The 18,674-nt window shown below is 36.6% G+C and overlaps 1 protein-coding gene across 3 annotated transcripts in view; it reads right to left on the reverse strand.

Annotated features, from left to right (window-relative positions):
• Positions 1–18,674, reverse strand: part of HTR3B (5-hydroxytryptamine receptor 3B) — a 36,147-nt gene that overhangs the window by 14,143 nt on the left and 3,330 nt on the right. For all 3 annotated transcript variants that reach the window (XM_072953972.1, XM_072953974.1, XM_072953971.1), the window contains exons 3-4: positions 17,456–17,550; positions 12,769–12,929 (exon numbers count right to left, since the gene is read on the reverse strand). In XM_072953972.1, the coding sequence (XP_072810073.1) occupies positions 12,769–12,929; positions 17,456–17,550 (256 nt within the window). The remainder of the gene's footprint in view (positions 1–12,768; positions 12,930–17,455; positions 17,551–18,674) is intronic.

Raw genomic sequence — 18,674 nt, forward strand, 5'->3', positions numbered from 1 at the left:
GGTATCCTTGTGCACTACTGGTGGAAATGTAAAATGGCACAGCTACTATGGAAAACAGTGTGGCAGTTCCAAAAAACTTAAAAAGAGAATTACTGTATGGTCCAGTAATTCCGCTTCTCAGCATTTACCCAAAATAATTGACAACAGGGACGTGGACAGATGCTTGTACTTCCATGTTCAATAGCAGCATTATTCACAATAGCCAAGGGGTGGAAGCAACCCAAGTGTCAATCAAAAGAAGAATGGATGGACAAAATGTAGTATATACTTGCAATGTACTATTATTCCACTTTTAAAAGGAAGAAGATTCTAATACATACTACAAAACGGATGAAGCCTGAAGACATTATGCTAAGTCTCAAATGAGCCAGTAACAAAAGGACAAATACTATACGATTTCATTATATATGGTCTAGGTACCTAGAACTAGCCAAATTCATAAAGACAGAAAGCAGAACGGTGGCTTCCAGGGGCTGGGGAATGGGAAATGGGGAGTTGGTGTGTAATGGGTGCAGAGTTTCAGTTTTGGAAGATGAGTTCTAGAGATGGATGGTGGCGATGATTACACAACAATGAGCATATATTTAATGCCATTGAATTGCACACTTAAAAAATGTTAAGGTGGCAAATACTATATTATGTGTATTTCACCACAAGCAAAAATAAATTAAAAATGAGCAAAGGACTTGAATAGGTAGTTCTCCAAAGGAGACGCACAAATATGGCCAATTAGCACTTGAAAAGATGTTCAACATCATTAGTTATCAGGAAAGTGCCAATTAAAACCACAGTGAGACACCACTTCACCCCATTGGGATGGATAAAATTAAAAAGACAGAAAGTAAGTGTTGGAAAAAATATTAAAAAATGAGAGCCCTCCTACATTACTAATAGGTTGATAAAGTGGTGCAGTCACTTTGTAGAACAGTGTGGTAATTCCTCAAAATGCTAAACATAGAGTTACCATATGACCTAGCAATTTTACTCCTAATGTATAACCAAGAGACTTGAAGACGTAAGTCCACACCAAAAACCTGTACGGAAAGAAAAAGCACACCTGCACAAGAATGTTCATAGCAGCATTATTCACAGCAGTCAAAAAGTGGAAATAATCCAATGTCCATCAAGTGATGAATGGATTTTTAAAATGTGATATGTATCCATTCAATAGAATATTTTTCAGCACTAAAACCTAATGAAATGTGATACATGCTACAACATGGATGAACCTTGAAGACATTATGCTAAATGAAATTCAGTTACAAGAGACCATTATTGTATGATATCGTATACCTGAAATGTCTAGAATAGGCAAATTCTATACAGATATAAAATCGATTATCGATGTTTGCAGATACTAGCTAATATACATACATAAACAGATAAACAACAAGTTTATACTGTATAGCACAAGGAACCATATTCAATATCATGTAGTAACTTACAATGAAAAAGAATATGGAAACTAATATATGTGTGTTCCTATATCACTGAAGTATTGTGCTGTACACAAGAAATTGACACAACATTGTAAACTGATTATACTTCAGTAAAAAAAAATATATATATATATTAAAAAAGTAGATTCGTTTTTGCCTAACACTGGTGGGGGGGGGGAGTGCAGAATGTGACTGAGGTATGAGGGTTCTTTTTGAAGTGACGAAATGCTCTGAAATTAGACAGTGGTGATGGTTGTACAACTCTGTGAATACACTAAAACCACTGAACTGCATACTTTAAGTGGATCAATTTTGTGGTTGAGGCCTACTTTAATAAAGCTGCCATTTAAAAAAATGTATTAATAAAGAAAAAGGAAACCATCTTTGAAGACATTTCCAGAGAATTCATAAGTAAGAAGGTTGATACAAACTATTGATGAAACTATTCTTTCCATGTATAATCCATCATTAAAATTGTTTCAAAGAGAACAAAAGACATGGAAAATTCAAGATGAAAACATGTGAAATAAAATGTGCTGATTTTGGTTCAAGCTAAGGAGTCACTTAAATAACTTTTGTACTTCTGTAATATTTAGCATAATACCAAATTTTGGTAAAATAATAGTTTGGGGAGTTGCAGAATGAAAGCAAATAACAGCTCAATTTTCCTCCCCAGAATGAGACATATAAAATTAATTATCCAGTCCATTATCCAACCACATCAAAAATAACTCTTTGTGCATAGGGTAAGAACTACCACTCTCTTCAATCCAGGTTGGGTGGGGGAGGTAGGGAGCTCCCAGTGATATTTATTCCTTGTAGGGGTGCACCTGGAATTGTGTAATACTCAGACTACAAAGGGGTTACACAGGTTAGCATCATTTGAAAGAGAAATAATAAATTTCTTAAAGTCCCCTCTTTTTGCAATCAAGAAAGCAAGTTGCTATTGAGTAAACATTACTAGGTACCTTGAGAAAGAAGAGATTGTGCAGATACAGAGTGACTCTGTGTAAGTGGTTCAGTAAGGCTAGTCTGAGTGAACTTGCTCTATAGGTTTTTATGAACTTCAAATAGACACTTGGGAATGGCAGGTTTTAAAGTGATATACAATTGTCCCTTGGTGTCCTCGGGAGGATTAGTTCCAGAACCCCCTGGATACCAAAACCTATGGATACTCAAGTCCCTTATATATAAAATGGAGATGTATTTGCATATAATCTACACACATTCTCTTGTGTGTTTTAAGTCATTTCTAGATTATTTACGATGTCTAATACAATGTAAATGCTGTATACATAGCTGTCAGTGCATGGAAACTTCAAATTTTGCTTTTTGGAAATTTCTGGAATTTTTTAAAAGATATTTTTGATACACAGTTGGTTCAGTCTGTAAATGCAGAACCCAAGGATGTGGAGAACTGACTTGTACAAAGTGAAAACACTGAATTCACAAGTATTTCCCCAAGGAAACTGTTAGAGGAGGTACAGAGGGGACTCCAAGCCAAGACTGGCTCTAGAGGGGTCACGCTAGTGTGAAAAAGACCTCTGAGCTCAGGGTTAGGTGACACCACTCTCCTCCAAGTTTTACCAGCTGAGAGATCCTGAAATAGACCAGGTCTCACCCACTAAAGCACAGCTCATTGCAGTCAACGAGGGCTCCCCAATAATGGGGAAAAAGTCTAAAGTGCAGCCTGTATCACCAGGAAATACACCTTTTAACCACTCTTTCATAACAAATATACTTTCACATCTATGCAATGTCCTGACCAGTTTCTTTATCTGTCACACCAAGTTGCAAACGCATCTCGTTGACTTAGGCGTGTGGCTAGGGAGGAGGTCTCTGTGTTTTCATGTTTCATTTTCACAGTCATTTTCTCCAGTTGGCTCTTATTAACCACCATGTTGATGCCCATCCCTTTGTCATGCTACATGTAACAACAGTGTTAAAATTTTTTCCCCCTAACTTCTTTGAGGGGTATCTGGGCGGATTCGTCATTCAGCCCTAAAGAACACAATGTCAAAAAGAAGTTTGAGGCTAAAACTGAATTTTTTTTTTTTGTCAAGGGAAACAAGTTTCTCAATGCCAGCTGGTGAACATAATTGGTTCTCTGGTGGCATTATTCACAGCTTTTCCCTCTGTGTATCTCTCTCGTGCTTTTTTCTTTAGATACCTTCCATCTTGCTTGTTAAAAGCAAAGGATATTTCAGAGAATTGGAATTCATTAGTCTTCTTAACAGAGGGAGTCTATTTAGCTCTAAATTGGTGGTTAGCAAATATACAGATAATTCCCGCACATTCTTATTTATCTTCCCCAGTTCTGAAGACTATAGAAACAGATGCTTCAACGTCTGGCTGGGAGCCTCTAGTCAATGGACTGGAATACAAAGGTATTTGGGATTCGGAATCGACAAAACTCAATAGAAACAAATTGAAACTCTTCACTGTTGAGCAGATTATCTCTATAATCAGATTTCCCTAAGGTACTCATAATACCCAGAAATTCTAAGACAAGACTGTAGTCTTTCATGTAAACAAAACAGGAGGCAAAACGTTATAATGGAACCGAGGTACTGTGATGAAAAGCTGAGCTGAAAGCTCTCCACTCCAAACAAAAGTTGCCAACAGTTCAGCTGCTGGCAGATGCAGCCAACAAGTCATCTATTCACACTGGGAGTGTCCTTGTCTGAGCAAAATCTGTGCGCGATGTTACCAAGTCCTTCACACTGGCCCACTGGCCCTGCCTCTGGGATGGACTTTAAGATTAGCCCACCTGAATGTAATAGAGACATTTGCAAAGCGTATTAGACTGAAGTCATTCATGAAGACAATCCTAGAATTGTACTCACAGATCTTAATCAGTTAGCCAAATATCCACCCAGCATCTTTGAAGTAAGATACGTTGTGCTACATATTGTGGGAAATACAAACGTGAGTTAGAAAATCCTTCCGTCGTGTAGCTATTGATAAATTAGGGTATGTGATATTTTAACAAATAGCCATGTGCATTAAGAAATATACATACTTCATTGGGTTTAAAAGAAGGAGACTGCTGTCAGTTCGAAGAAATGAGGAAAATTTCTTTTAGGAGCTGAGATTTGAAGGACAATAGTATTTTATAGATGGAGAAGGAAGAGGAAAACATTCAGTGGGGGAAATAGCATGTAAGCAGCATACAGGCAGGAAATAACAAGGAGTTCAAGTTTATTGTAGCATTGAGCATACACAGGAGATAAAGTTAAGACAGTAGATAGGGATAAAACTAGAGGGATGGACTATAAGATTTTTTCACATTTCTGAAGGCAAGTTTTCCATATTCAATAAAATGTCTAACATACTCTTGTAAAAATATTAATATATTCCGCAACGATAGAGAAAAACTTATCTTGAAAAAATAATGGTGTTCTCCTTACCTACCATAATGGATACGATTTTATTTTCTTTTATTGGAGTAGGAAGAAAGAGTTACATTAAAAATTTCAACTTGATACTGTTGTTCCAAGGGAAAATATTAATATAAAGAGTTTACTCCTGGGGGGAGGGCATAGCTCAGTGGTAGAGCACATGCTTAGCATGCACAAGGTCCTGAGTTCAATCCCCAGTACCTCCATTAAATAAATAAATAAACCTAATTACCTTCCCTTGCCAAAAAAAAAAAAAAGACTTTACTCCTTTTCTTCATTTATCTCCAAATAAGCCTCTAAAGGAAAGTCTGAGCAATTCCACTTTACCTTAGTCAATATGAAGTCAGAAAGTGGAAGGATGAGGAGAGACCTAGAATTACTCAAGGCCGATTATACCTCTGCCCTGGAGTTTCATATGACACAGCTCATATCGTGTCTTTATTCAAATCATGCTTTTCCTATTGGATAACGTCCAATAAACAATATAGGCATAGTAGCCCACTGACAAGTATATAGCAAGAACTAGTATCTTTTAAGTAGGTGAAGATACAGCCCCAGAAAATTGTCTCCAAAATTCGAGTTCAACATCCAATTAGAAAAGAGATTCAAAGGCGTTTTCTCTTGGAGTTCTGTGTAAGACTAGGTCTTTTGAAGTAAGAGCGGGTATTTTCTGGCATTTAATTAAACAACATTTTCTAGGATCTTAGACATAGTACTTCTACTAGTGTGAGTGGAAAAATAAAGCTGGGAAAAGTGAAATTGTTTGCTAAAAGGGGGATTTTTGTGTACCATTCAAATGTACCTGCTTATGAAGAAACAATGAGAAGGGGTTTAACTATAGGAAAATTATGCTAAAATTACTTGCATCAGATAAAAATAACAATTTAAACACTGTTAGAACAGATCAACTATACTGCTAGTTTCAAACTATTTTTTTTCATCAATTTCAATGCCCAATTCTCTGTCAAAAAAAATCAGTTTATGATTCATAGGATAGCACTAAGATATTAATATAGAAAAACACCTCCATTGAAATGAAGAGAAATTATTAAATTATTTTAACAAAGTACATTAAGATAATAAAATTGTATTGTAGGGTACATTATGTATGTTAATTTAAGGGGAACAGGTAAATGGAATTTTACTGTTGTAAGATTTGTACATTTTATATGAAGGATAATAACATTAATCCTAACTACATTGTATTAAGTTAATACATTGTATTAGGGTGTGGAGATCCCCAAAGTAACATCTAAAAATGAAACACAGAGGGATTGCTAAAAAGCCAATTTGATTTTAGAGGAACTAAGAGGAGCAGAAAACAGATGAGACAACTAAAAACAAACAGCAAAATGTGACAATGAATATATATATGTTCATGTATAACTGAAAGATTGTGCTCTACACTGGAATTTGACACAACATTGTAAAATGATTATAAATCAATAAAAAAAAACCCAGCAAATGGTATCGGTAAATGGACAAAAACCTTAATTAAAATGCATAGATTGACAGATTAAAAAAAGCAATATTCTGGAATACTACTCAGCAGCAAAGAGGAGTGAATTATTGATACACACAACAACTTAGATGTTTTAGGGAGCCCTGTGGTGATGATTGTGTAGCTTGATGTGGTGGTAATATTGGTTATGCAAAGCTACCCATATGATAAAATTACACAGAAGCACCCCCCTCCACACACACACACACACATATACATATACACAAAAGAGCACATGTAAAACTGGAGAAATCTGAATATCCACTGTATTGTATCAACAACAATTTTCTTTTTTTTTTAATCTTTAAAATGTTATTCATGTGTTTCTTTCACCCATGAGCCCCATGGAGTCTCTGAAGGTTTAAACTATTTTTTTTTATTAAAGTACAGTCAATTACAATCTGTCAATCTCTGGTGTCCCAGTCATTCATATACATACATATATTCGTTTTCATATTTTTTCCATTAAAGGTTGTTAACAAAATATAACATCATCTTCCTAGTATTGATACTGTACTATATTTTTGGAAGATGTTAACATTAGGGGGGCATTTGGGTGAAGGGTGCACAAAATCTCCCTATAAGTTTGTTTGCAACTTCCTGTAAATTTACAATTATTTCAAAACAAAAAGTTGGGGGGAAAAAAGCAAGATCAAACTATATGCACTCTCTAAGAAATAACTTTGCATACAATGTCCCAGGAGTTGAAAAATAAAAGAACGGACAAATATATACCATGCAAAAAGTTATCATGAAAAAAACTTCAAGGAAAAGAATATTATCAGAGATTAAAAAAGGGTATCTCATAATGGTTAAGGGTTCTGTTTGTCAAGAGACTTACAATCTTAAAAGTTTATGAGTCTAATAGTAGAGCAGAGAAATACACAAACCAAAATTATAATTGAGAATTTTAATGTATCTCTTTATGAAATTAATAGAACAACTAGACAAAAATGTCTAAGTTATAGAAGATTTTAACAATACTGTAAAAACATTTATTGAGTTTACACTTATGGAACAGTGCACCTTTCTATTCAACACAGTACTAGAAGTTTGAGCCAGTGCAATAGGCAATAAAGGGAAAGAAAACGTATAAAGATTGGGGGAAAAAAGAAGTAAAATCTTCATTATTCACAGACAACAAGATCTTCTACATAGAAAATCTGAAAGAATCTACAAAAAAAAAGACTCAAAAATTAATGGCATGGCAGAATCACAGGATCCAAGGCCAATATATATATGCTCTATATATTTTGTATGCGAGCAACAGAGACCCAAAATTAAAATACAATTTTAATAGCATCAAAAATGTGACATACTTAGGGATAAATTTAACCAGATATGTACCAAACACTGAAAAATACTGAACATTCTGGGAAGAAAGTAAAGAATTAAATAAATGGAGATGCACACTGTAGTTGTGGATTGCAAGCTTGTTGTTAAGATGTTGATTCTCCTCAAATTGATCTACAGATTTAATGCAATCTCAAAAATTCTGGCAGTTTTTAAATAGTGAAATTGATGAACTGATTCTAAAGTATGTATGAAAATGGAAAGTACCTAGAAGCATCAAACACCACTTAAACAGAAGAATAAGGTTGGAAGACTAACACTATCTGATTTTAAGACTTCTACAATGCACAGAAATCGACACAGTATATTGGCATAAGGAGAAATATGTCGACACAGAACAGAATCCAGAAATAGACCAAAACTATATAAAGAACTCTTGGAACTCAGTAATAAGATAATAAACAACTCTATTTTTTAATAAATAAAAGATTTGAGTAAATATTTTACTTAAAAAGATATACAGTTGTCAAATAAGCACATGAAAAGATATTCAACATCATTAGTCTTTAGTGAAATGAAAGTTTAAAACCACATTGAAATACCCCCACAAATCGACTAGAATGATTAAAATTTAAAGAGATTGACAGCATCAAGTGCTGGCAATCATGTGGAGGAACTGAAACTCTCATACGTTGCAGGTGGAATGCACAATGACACAGCCACTTTGGCAAACAGTTTGGCAGTTTCATATACAAAGTTATATAGACTTATACATAGACTTAAACAACTCAGCAATTCCACACCTAAGTATTTACCCAAAAGAAGTGAAAACATATGCAAAAGCTTATAGTGGCTTTATTCATAATTGCCCCAATCTGGAAAGAACTGACATCACATGGCAAATTGATAAACAAACTGCAGTAATGTGTACAATGGAATACTGCTCCTGATACATGCAACAGCACAACACGGATGGATCTCAAAGGCAGAAGTCAAAAACAAAGGGTAAAATACAATATGATTCCATTCATATGACATTCTGGAAAGGCAAAACTATAGGTAGAAAAAAATCTGTGGTTGCCAGGGACTGGAGCTGGGGGAAAGGAATAGCTTTAAAAAGATGAATTTCATTCTATGCAATTTATACCTCAAATTTTAAAATGCATCAAAGTCCATAGGATGCAGTTCAATTAGTGCTTAGAGGAAAATTATAACTTTAAATGTTAAAATTAGAAAAGAAAAAGGGTTTAAAAATCATGATATAACTATTCACTTTAAGAAACTAGATAAAGAAGAACAAATTAAATTCACAGTAAGTAGAAGAAAGGAAATAAGGATGAGAGCAGATCTCAGTGAAACAGAAAACAATAAGGAAAATTCAAAACCAATATTCGGTTCTTTAAAGAAATGAATGAAACTGATAAACATTTGGCAATATTGGCCGGGGGAAAATAAGAGAAAACCCAAACTACCAATATGAGGAATGAAAGAGGCAGTATTGTTGGCCATTCTTTGAACATTAAGAGAATTAAAAAGGAATATTGTGAGCAAATTAACTTTCAACTTGGATGAAATAGACAAATTCCTTGAAAAATACAAATTACCAAACCTAACACAAGAAGAAATAGAAAATTTGAACATTCCTATACATGCTAGTGAAATTGAATTCCTATTTAAATACCCTCCCACAAAGAAAATGCCAATCCCAGGTAGTTATACTGGTGAATCCTATCAAACATTAGGAAAAGAAAATCCCCTTATTACCCAACTCCTTCAGAAAATTGAGAAGGGAACATTCTCCTGACACCAACATAGCCCTGATACCAACATAATCCTGATACCAAAACCAAACAAATACGTTACAAGAAATGAAGCTACAGCTCAATGCACCTCATTATCACAGCTGCAATCTATAATAAGTAGACATTCACCTCCAGAAATGAATAAAGAGGATTATATATCAAGATCAAGTGGGTTTTTTCTAAGAATGCAGGGTGGTTTAATATTTGAAAATCAATCAAAAATAATTTACCATGATAACTGCATAAAACAGGAAAAGCATATGATCGTTCAAATTGATGGAGAAAAAAATTTGATGTAATTCAACATCATTCATGATTTAACAAAAAAATCTCTCAGCACACAAGAAATGAGGGAACTTTTCAACCTGATAAAGAACATCTATGAAAAATCTATAGCTAACACCAGAGTTAATGGTGAAAGATCTTTGCCCCTAAGAATGGGAACAAGGATGTCTGCTCTCACCACTTCTGTTAACATTGTGGTGGAGGTCTTAGGCAAAGCTACAGGACAAGATAAGAAGCATGAAGAGCACACTTATCAGCAAGGAAGAAGTAAAACTATTTGCAGAGGACATGATTGTATACATAGAAAATATTAATCTACAAAAAACTACTGGCATTAGTTAAGTTCATTTTGCAAGGTCACGGGACACAAAATCAATGTACAGTAGCTCACAGAGAAAAAAATGTGACAGTGAGTATATATATGTTCATGTATAACTGAAAAATTGTGCTCTACACTGGAATTTGGCACAACATTGTAAAGTGATTATAAATCAATAAAAAATGTAAAAAAATTTTAATGCAAAAAAAATCAATGTACAAAATGGTCCTATTTCTTTATAATGACAACAAAAAACTACAACAGTTTAAAATTTAAGTAATTTTTATAGCAGCAACAAAAATACTTTCAGATAAACTTAATAGAAATAAGTGTAAAACTTCCATATTGAAAATTATAGAAAATTAAAAATAAGATGATTGATCTGCAGAAGACCCAAATAAATGGAGAGACAAACCATACTTAAAGGCTGGAAAACTCAATATTTTTAAATGTCAATTCTCCCCTAAATTTCTCTGTGGATCACATACCATTCTAAACAAACTCCCAGGAGGATTTTTTTTAATGAAAATTGACCAGCTGATTATAAAATTTATGTAGAAGTAAAAGGTCTTAAAAGCCAAAGCATCTTAAAAATGAAGAACAAAGTTCAAGGACTTACTATCTGATTTCAAGCGAAATAGTCCCATTTATCAATTAACTTAGTTTTCAGCCAAGACATCAAAGCAATTTAATAGGGAAAGAAAATCCTCTCCAAAAAATGGTGCTGGAACAAATCTTTTCTAAATGCAAAAAACCAACCAAAACAAAACACAAAACAACAACAACAAAACAACATATGCCTCACACCATCACAACAATTAATTCTCAATAGATTGTAGAATTAAATCTAAGGAGCTTAAAAACTATAAATCTTCTGAAGAAAAATACAGGCAAATATTTTTGTGAACTTGAAGTAGCAAAAATTTCTCAGACAGCACCCAGAAAGCACAAATGATAAATAAAGAATTGATAAAAAATGGATTCATTAAATTTTAAAATGTCTGTTCATCATAAGACCCATTAAGAATATGAGTAGGAAAGCCACAGATTGAGAATTCACAGTATATAGATGACAGAGAACTTGTGTCCAGAATATATAAGCAACTCCTATATATCTGTAATAAAAGGACAACCCACACAATAAAAAAGAGGAAAAGACTTAAACAGGTCCTTCACAAAGAAAGATATGTAAGCCAATAATCACACAAAAATGAGCCCCTAATTATTAGCATTGGGAATTACAAAGAAAAACCACAATGAAATATCATTACACCGTTTCCAGAATGTCTAAAATTAAAAAGACTGATAACACCTAACGTTGGTGAAGATGTGGGGAGATGGGAACTCTCATGGCTGATGGGCGGGAGGGTATATACCATGTACAACCAATTTATAAATCAGTCTGGCAGTTCCCATTAAATGTACAACTATCCTATGAGAAGTGGCCATTATTCCACTTCTAGGTTTTACCTAAGAGAAATAAAAATATATGTGCACCAAAGGAATTGCACAGAAATAGCAGCCTTATTCATAAGATCCTAAAACTGGAAAAAAAAACCCAAATGCTTATCAATAGGAGAATGGATAAACAAAGCACGATATAGCCATAATGAAGTACTACTTATCAATAAAAAAAAAACCTACTGATATGCACAGGAACATGAATGAACCTCAAAAACATTATGCTGAGTGAAAACTCCAGACACAATAGCGTCCATAAAAGTATGAAGCTCGAGAACTGGCAAAAATAATCTCTGATAAAAGAGATCAGGACAGTGGTTGTCCCTGTGGAAGGAGGGGATGAGGACCGACTGGGAAGGAAATGAGGGATCTCTCCGGGGTGGTGGAAATGTTTGACGTATTGATAGGGATGTGGATTACGTGGGTACATGCAATTACCAGAACTTGTTGAGCTGTGCACTTAAGATCTGTGCATTTCGGTATCTGTATACTATACCACAATTAGAAAAAAAGTTTTTAGAAGTAGACTGAAAAATGATTATTGAACTACTTCAACAACAACAAAAAAGCTCAGTAAAGTCTGCTTTTAAAAAAAATCAAATTAAATTTGGAATCTATATTGAAGACTACGCAATTAAGAAAAAGGAGGAAGAAGAAGCGGAGATAATTTGATGAGCCATCATCTACTGAGGGCTCACTAAGACCTCTGCTAACTGCTTTACATTCATTTTTCTCCTTAATTCCCACAACAACCCATTTTTCATAGTAGGAAAGACGTGCTTCAATAACCAATACTTCCCAACATTCTTAGCATATACCTTAGGTATAAAGTCCCTTGTAGACTCAGGATACCAAGACACTTTTTTCCTCTTTTTAAAATTTCAGGCAGTACCTGGTAGATGTTTCCTAAACCTACTATTATCACAAAGAAATGTGAACCACAGAAAACAACACCTATTATAGCTGTTGGTTTCAACAGTGCTCATAAAATACATACTGTGATCTATGACCACAATTCTTAAAATATCTTCCGTGAAATTCATATTTCTAGACTACCTGCCCCACACGATGTAAGCTGGGGGCTAGAAAGCATGACTTGTCTAATAAATATCCACCCCCCTGCCAGCTCACTGCTCAGATGAGCCTAGCACAGTGTCTTAATCAACTCAATGAGAGTCTCAAGAATGAAACCCCTTGACCCCTGTGTAAATAGCAGGTCGTCTCTCAAAAGAATGGTAGGAATAGGAGACAGTGAGGTGGTCCTTACCACGTCCAGCACTGCGTAGACAAACACATCCAGGTAGACAGTGGTGGCCCGGGTCCAGTTGTGAACCGGCCTCACCTCCTTGCAGTATTTCTGCAATAGTTGTTTGGTGAGATGACGCAGAGCAGAGCTCCTGGGATGAAGGGCGTCAATGGCCAGGATTCCTGGAAAAGAGAACTGTCATCGTGAGGATGAAAATAAGAGGAACTTAGCATCTTAAGGAGACACCGGACTGCTCAGGGCTTGGTGGCTACTAGCAGCATGCAGTTTTCAGCTTCCCTTAATCTGCTTAAGTTCACAGCGAGCTGGGGGGCTTCTTGGCAGACACTTATTTAAAAGAAGCTGATGGCCTAAGTGCCCAATGGAGAAATCTCATTGTAAACATAAATAAATCAGACCCATCTTCAAAGATGCAAGCTGCACCTACAATTCCATTTTCACAGCAATTGTGCATCTTGGAGACAACATCCTTTCTGTATTCCTGTATCACCCCTTCCTGGTACCTAGGAAATCTTCCTATGCACTTAACCAAAATGTCACACCCACCTTGGATTTTTCTTTTGATTTTCCATTTGTAATCATTTGTAATTCCAAATTACATAGAAAACCCAAGCAGAAACATGGACAAACCTCTGAACCCAAAGATCTGTGTGGATTTCTAAGTCATGGGATTAATGAGATTCCAATTCATCCTTTTCTCAGCAAAAAATACATCTGTTCTCTCACTCGGTCTGTCTTTAGATAAAAGGCACTTGTCAGAAAATGAGATCTTCATTTTGGGAAATTCTCTGTGGTTCCAGGGAACAACTATTTCCTATATGACCTAGGAATCCTGATTTGTAGAGGAGCAGTGATTGGTGTTGAGGCCGGGGAGGCAAGGGGGAAAGAAGCAAGAGAAGTGAGCACCAGCAATTGGAAGTGACAAATCTGTGAGGGCTTTCTCGGAATTGCAGAAAGATATTTTGTTCACAAGCTCTGCCAGCCCCTGGGGGATTCAAAGCTTCGCAAAGTCATTGGGCTGAATCAAATTGCACCCCTCCTGCCACAGCGCAAGGGTGAAATCTATCTGTAGTGTCCTGTGCATGAATTCACCTCAGCTCTCAGTGGTTTTGACGGTTATTTTGATGAGCTGCTGACGGTGCATCGGATACAGCAGGAAACTGTAAATGAGATATCTTCTCCCCATGCGACAATCCTGTTTATACCCATTTCTTTATGAACGACGCCATGTCACTTGCCACCACAGGCAGCAATTTCTATGATTTATCAGTATCACTGTGACCAACATGCTCACAATGGTGCTGGAGGTGCAATTGCAGGCTCATTGTGGGCAGTGGAATATTCACATTTATTACCATCAGAACCAGGAATCTAATGAGCATTTTAACTCCCTAACTATTCACCCGACGAGATGCTGGAAGTGACAGAAGCTATTCAGGTGTGTAGGACCAAGGCGGGTGGTTCGCATCAGGCATCACCTTTAGTTTTTGTGAACTGTGATCATCCAAAAAAATGTGCTATGAATCTCTCTACCCGAGACCATTTCTTGCTGAGGGACCCCAGGGGAGAGAAGTCAGAAGCCCAGAGCAAAGCCAGTCTGGTGCTTTTCCTGCGAACTTCGCTTTGGGCAACTTCACTTTTACTCGCTTGGAAGCCTCCAATTCAAGTCCCAGTTGGGGAAACTCTGAAATGTGTATGTTTCAATACAGGAAACTACCCAAGACAGAGCTAAGACATAATTCTGAGAAATGAATGTGTGTTGCCCACATCCTCGGCTCATAGAGACTCAAAGCCCCCTCCTTAGGCTCCCCCACGGATAAACACATATTTTCTGGAACGTGTCAAAGTCTTTGGGTAAAGAGAGAATGTTCTGGAAGCTAGAAATAGGAATAAAAGAGAAACAGGCAGTGATAGGAGAAAAATAAGAAGCAAACAAAAGTGTGCTTAAATAAACTACAGGGGGAAAGAATTCTTTGTTTAAAATGGGAAGAAATAATAAATTACATTTCTGCTATGAATGCAAATTTGCCTGAGGAGAAAGATCAATTACAGGAGTGAGATTAAGGATTTAAGTGACCATTAATTAACAGTAAATTATGCCCCTTGAAAGCTAATGTGACATTCACACAAGCACTAAACGACTCACAGTTCAGCGATGTTTCAACAGACACTGATGGAAGCCATCAACAGACCCAGGAAAGATTCCTCACTAGCCGGCCCCCTTGAATGCTAATCATCAGCTTCAAATAATTCACTTGTAAGATTTCTGGAAAGCAGACTGCGTTAGGAACTGACCTGTGAAGCACTTTCAGGTGAAGAGAGATTTTAAAAAGATAAGAACACAATAGAATTACTCCTTTGCTTTCTTTGTTTGAATGAGTTACTCGCATACACTCTTACAGTGTTCTGGGCGCTTTGATGAAAAGAGCTCTTCTTGCTTTGCTGAGTATACCATCCTTAGGATTATGAGAGAGCCACACACATAGAAAACAAACTTCCGGTTACCAAATGGGGAAAGGGGCTGGAGGAGGGATGAATTAGGAGCTTGGGATTAGCAGATACAAACTATTATATGTAAAATCGATAAGCAACAAGGTCCTACTGTATAGCACAGGGAACTATATTCATTCTCATGTAATAAATCATACTGGAAAAGAACATGAAAAAGAATATATATACACAAACAATTGTATCACTCTGCTATACATGAGAAACTGACACAACATTGTAAATCAATTAGACATCAATAAAAATAAAAGAGTCGTACACCCATCTGAGAGGTTACAAGGAAAGAGAAGTCAGGTGTGTGGTACTACTGAATACCTAACACTGATTAAACAACTTGCTGTATGCCCAGCATGGGGCTAAAATCCCTTTACATGAATTGCCTCATCTAACTTCTACAAGAGCATTACGAGATAGGTACTCCACCACTCTGTGAGGAGTCACTTACAGGTGAGGGACTGTAGGCTTGGTGAGCGTGGTACTGCCCAAGGTCATACAGTTTGCAAGGTGAAGAGGCCAGAATTTAAACAAGACTGATCTGGAGCCAAAGGCCAAGCTCTCACTCTGACACTACACTGACCTGGCTCCCTGAGAATATTAGGAACAGCAGTGAGCAATCCTTCAAAAGGAATTGTTGCATGGTATACATTACTGGGCAGAGACAGCCCTGTGAATTTCCGTGTATGTATGATTTCAGGTCAGCAATATCTTAACATTTGCGTTGCCCATTACAATTTCGTAATGCTACCTTATTTGGTCTTCATGAACATACAAAATAAACAGTTAACTTACAGAGAACCAGGATCTCTAAGGTAAATTGCCTTGCCCAGGGTCACGTGGCTGGTAAATAGTGCCACTGGAACTAAATGGTCCTCCCACCCCTGCACACTGCCTCCAGGGTGCACCTGTGAACTGGGAGTTGGTTCAATGCTCTTATATTTACGAACCATCTTGATGTCAACCCAGTAAAAATCCCAAAGGGTGAATTTTTCTGCAACAAATGTTCTCGGTCAAGCAGTGATTATGAGACACTGTTAAAATACTTTTTCTGCCACATTCAGAACAAAAATCAAGCATCATACAAAACATTAGAAAGAGAAATCATTAAGGATTTCTTCTGTTTTCTAACCTTCATTTTTCTATTTTATCTTACTTAGTTTAATGTTCACAATTATTTTCTGCTAAGAAACCCATTTGGCATTTAATGAAATTTCCTCTGTTTGCATTTTTATAATTAAGATATGCTTTTATCCTTTAAGTTCAACATCCAGGATTTTTATGCTTTAATGATAAGTGGCTATTTTTCTTCTCTACCCAATGAAAAAATCGTTTCCAGCTGCTTGGCTACCAAATTCCTTCCTCATCTCCATAATTGACTCATTCCACTTCCAGTTATATTTTAAAACATGGAAATTCAGATACGAGCTCTAGGAGAACCCTCAAGAAAACGGGGTGCAGGGAAACACCAGCATAAACATAAATTTTTGATTTATGTATGTTTTCTAAGAATTAGTATCTTAACTCAAATGGTTCAATTCAGTAGAATTAATACTGGCAACACAGAAGTTTAGTTCCAGAAATTTAGAAAAAATATATATATATGTTAGTTTCTAAAGTATTTTTAAAGGGAATTGTACACTCAACTTGCAAGTTTATGGAGCTTGTCTTTAGAGATAAACTCTTCATTTATACAGACTTTGTGCAGCTGGAGGTAAAGCCCCTAACACCAAAATGACATCCAGGTGTCTGTAGCCATGACGGATCCAAGGAACTCTCCCTCTGGGCTACTAAAACCCAAGACTACTCTGGACAATAAAAATGTATTATTCAGATGTAAAAGTAAATCTGAAAAAGAATGCCCCAAACTCTCAATGTCAATTGTTGCAAAGAGAGCTTGATTTCCAGGGAAGCAGCAAGTTACCAAACAACTGTATCATTCTGGAGCAGATCTTCAGCTACGTGTAAAGCCCCACTGTGTGACCCTGTATGTAGATGCGTTTGTAATTGTAGGAGCAAAGTCATCACAAACTGCTGGTCTCCGTGCAGCTTCACAGGACTGGCAATTTACAGACGGTGAATAGAAATGAACTCTCATGAGCGGTTATAAGGCACAATGCAGGAGACCCGTGCCTCCAGCTTCCAGGAGTCAACAGTCAACGCCTGGCAGAATCTTTAAAGGACTCACCTGAGGCAGCGGCCAGGACGAAGGGCCACAGAGGAGCCATCCCACTTGCCAGTGTTCCCCGGGGCCCGTCCCGAAGATGAGAAACACAGACTTGCCTGTTGGATGGAATGCCACTCAATTTTTCCTGAAAGGGCGTCTTTGCACTCCGTTCTTCTCTTCTTGCCAGTTTATGCTGCCCTTGCTGGTGCTAGTTTGTAAACACTAAATGGGACCAAAGGCAACACCAGCACCGCACAAATGTTTTGGAATCAATGCCACTGTGTTGCCCCTTAACTTCTCCATTTGGTCCTGCCCCCGGATCAGATCCTGGCCAGCATTTCAATTTCCCCGACAGGAGATAGCTAAGTGAATAATGTAATCTTAGAGGAGCCCCTAAGGAGGGGAAATTCCACACTAATATGATTTCCTTTACAGACTTTACCTAAGGCAATGCTGTAGCTGACATTCAGGACACTAATTTCATTAATAATTGAGATTCAAATAGCTGTTCTAAATCAGACTTATGCGGTAACATCTTTGGCATTTGACAATGGTTATTAGACTCGAATTACACAAAGCTAATGGAAACCTGGTATTATCAAATGAAGAGCAACTGTTAACAGTGCAGTGGGAGGAGTGCTTTTTGTTTTTTCCCAAGTCCCTTTCACTAAAAGAAACATTGATTTTTGATAAACAGGAGTGCTCCGTAAATTTCCACTGCCCACTATTCAGAAAGTAACCACATAAGAGAGTATGTGCCTATGCTTATTGAGGATGAGAACTACTAAAGTTTAACGTCATTCAATACAAAATTTTTTTTTCGCTTTTTGACTGGGCACCCATTCACTCTTCATTATTAAGGGAAAAATGCCTCATTCTCCGTAACTCTATCTGCCACTGGTAGACTAGTAGATGCTCTAGAAACAAAAACTAAATTTCATACTGTTTCCAACATCTGCCTGCTTTATCGTATGAATTGAATGTAGAGGCACAGGTTTGAGATAAGTTTTCACAGGACAAATTGAGGGGGAAAGTATATACCTGATCTCTGTTCTAATTATTTGGTCCCTTTGTTTGGAATCCATGAAGCTCTTTTTTTAATTTTCATCCACCAATGAAATGTAGCCTGACTGGTTTCCCACTGTGGGTGAAGGGAGTTACACATATGGAAAAGGAGAGTAGAAGAAATCCTGTGATGTTGAGTTGGTTTTAGAAGTACTGATGTGAAACTCTTGATTTT

Source organism: Vicugna pacos, chromosome 33 (genome assembly GCF_048564905.1).
Source record: "Vicugna pacos chromosome 33, VicPac4, whole genome shotgun sequence".
NCBI classification, from domain to species: Eukaryota; Metazoa; Chordata; class Mammalia; order Artiodactyla; family Camelidae; genus Vicugna; species Vicugna pacos.